Genomic DNA, 475 nt, shown 5'->3' with positions numbered 1-475 from the left:
GCCTCTTCTTGCGCTTCTGGTGTTTGCTGGAGGCCTGCGCGCCCGCCTCGCCCGCGCTGTCCGAGTCCTTGGCGCTGTCCGACGTGAGGGACTCGCAGTTCTGCAGCCGCAGGTCCGACTCGCTCTCCACGTAGCGCTCCACCTTGATCTGCATGGGGCCCAGGGCACTGAAGCCTTCATCGCCCGCCTTGGGGTTCTCAAAGTCCGAGTGCTCGAAGCTGTCGTCGCTGTCGCGACTGTCAGGGTTGCTGGAGCTGTGGCCTTGGTCATTGCAGTTCATGTCCTGGTCGCACGTGCTGCCCGACTTTTTCCGGTCGGGCTCCGGGTCTTCGCTGTTCTCAGACTGGTTCCCCTTCTCATCGGACTTGGAGTTCTCATTGTCCTCTGCGTGGGGCCGGCGGTGGCCGGGCGTGGCGGGAGGGGAAGAGGAGACAAAGGAGACACCACATTAGCAGGGCCAGGCTCATCTCTCACC

General features: G+C 63.6%; 1 protein-coding gene across 1 annotated transcript in view; it reads right to left on the bottom strand.

Moving 5' to 3' along the window:
- Positions 1 to 475, bottom strand: part of NPAS3 (neuronal PAS domain protein 3) — a gene marked incomplete at its 5' end in the record, with an annotated part of 646,962 nt that overhangs the window by 4,521 nt on the left and 641,966 nt on the right. Inside the window, one exon of the mRNA XM_014546418.1 lies at positions 2 to 384. Coding sequence (XP_014401904.1) covers positions 2 to 384 — 383 coding nt within the window. The remainder of the gene's footprint in view (position 1; positions 385 to 475) is intronic.

The sequence above is a fragment of the Myotis brandtii genome, unplaced genomic scaffold (genome assembly GCF_000412655.1).
Source record: "Myotis brandtii unplaced genomic scaffold, ASM41265v1 scaffold443, whole genome shotgun sequence".
NCBI classification, from domain to species: domain Eukaryota; kingdom Metazoa; phylum Chordata; class Mammalia; order Chiroptera; family Vespertilionidae; genus Myotis; species Myotis brandtii.
The sequence above is the reverse complement of the archived record's forward strand: the minus strand, read 5'-3'. Positions and strand labels throughout refer to the sequence as shown.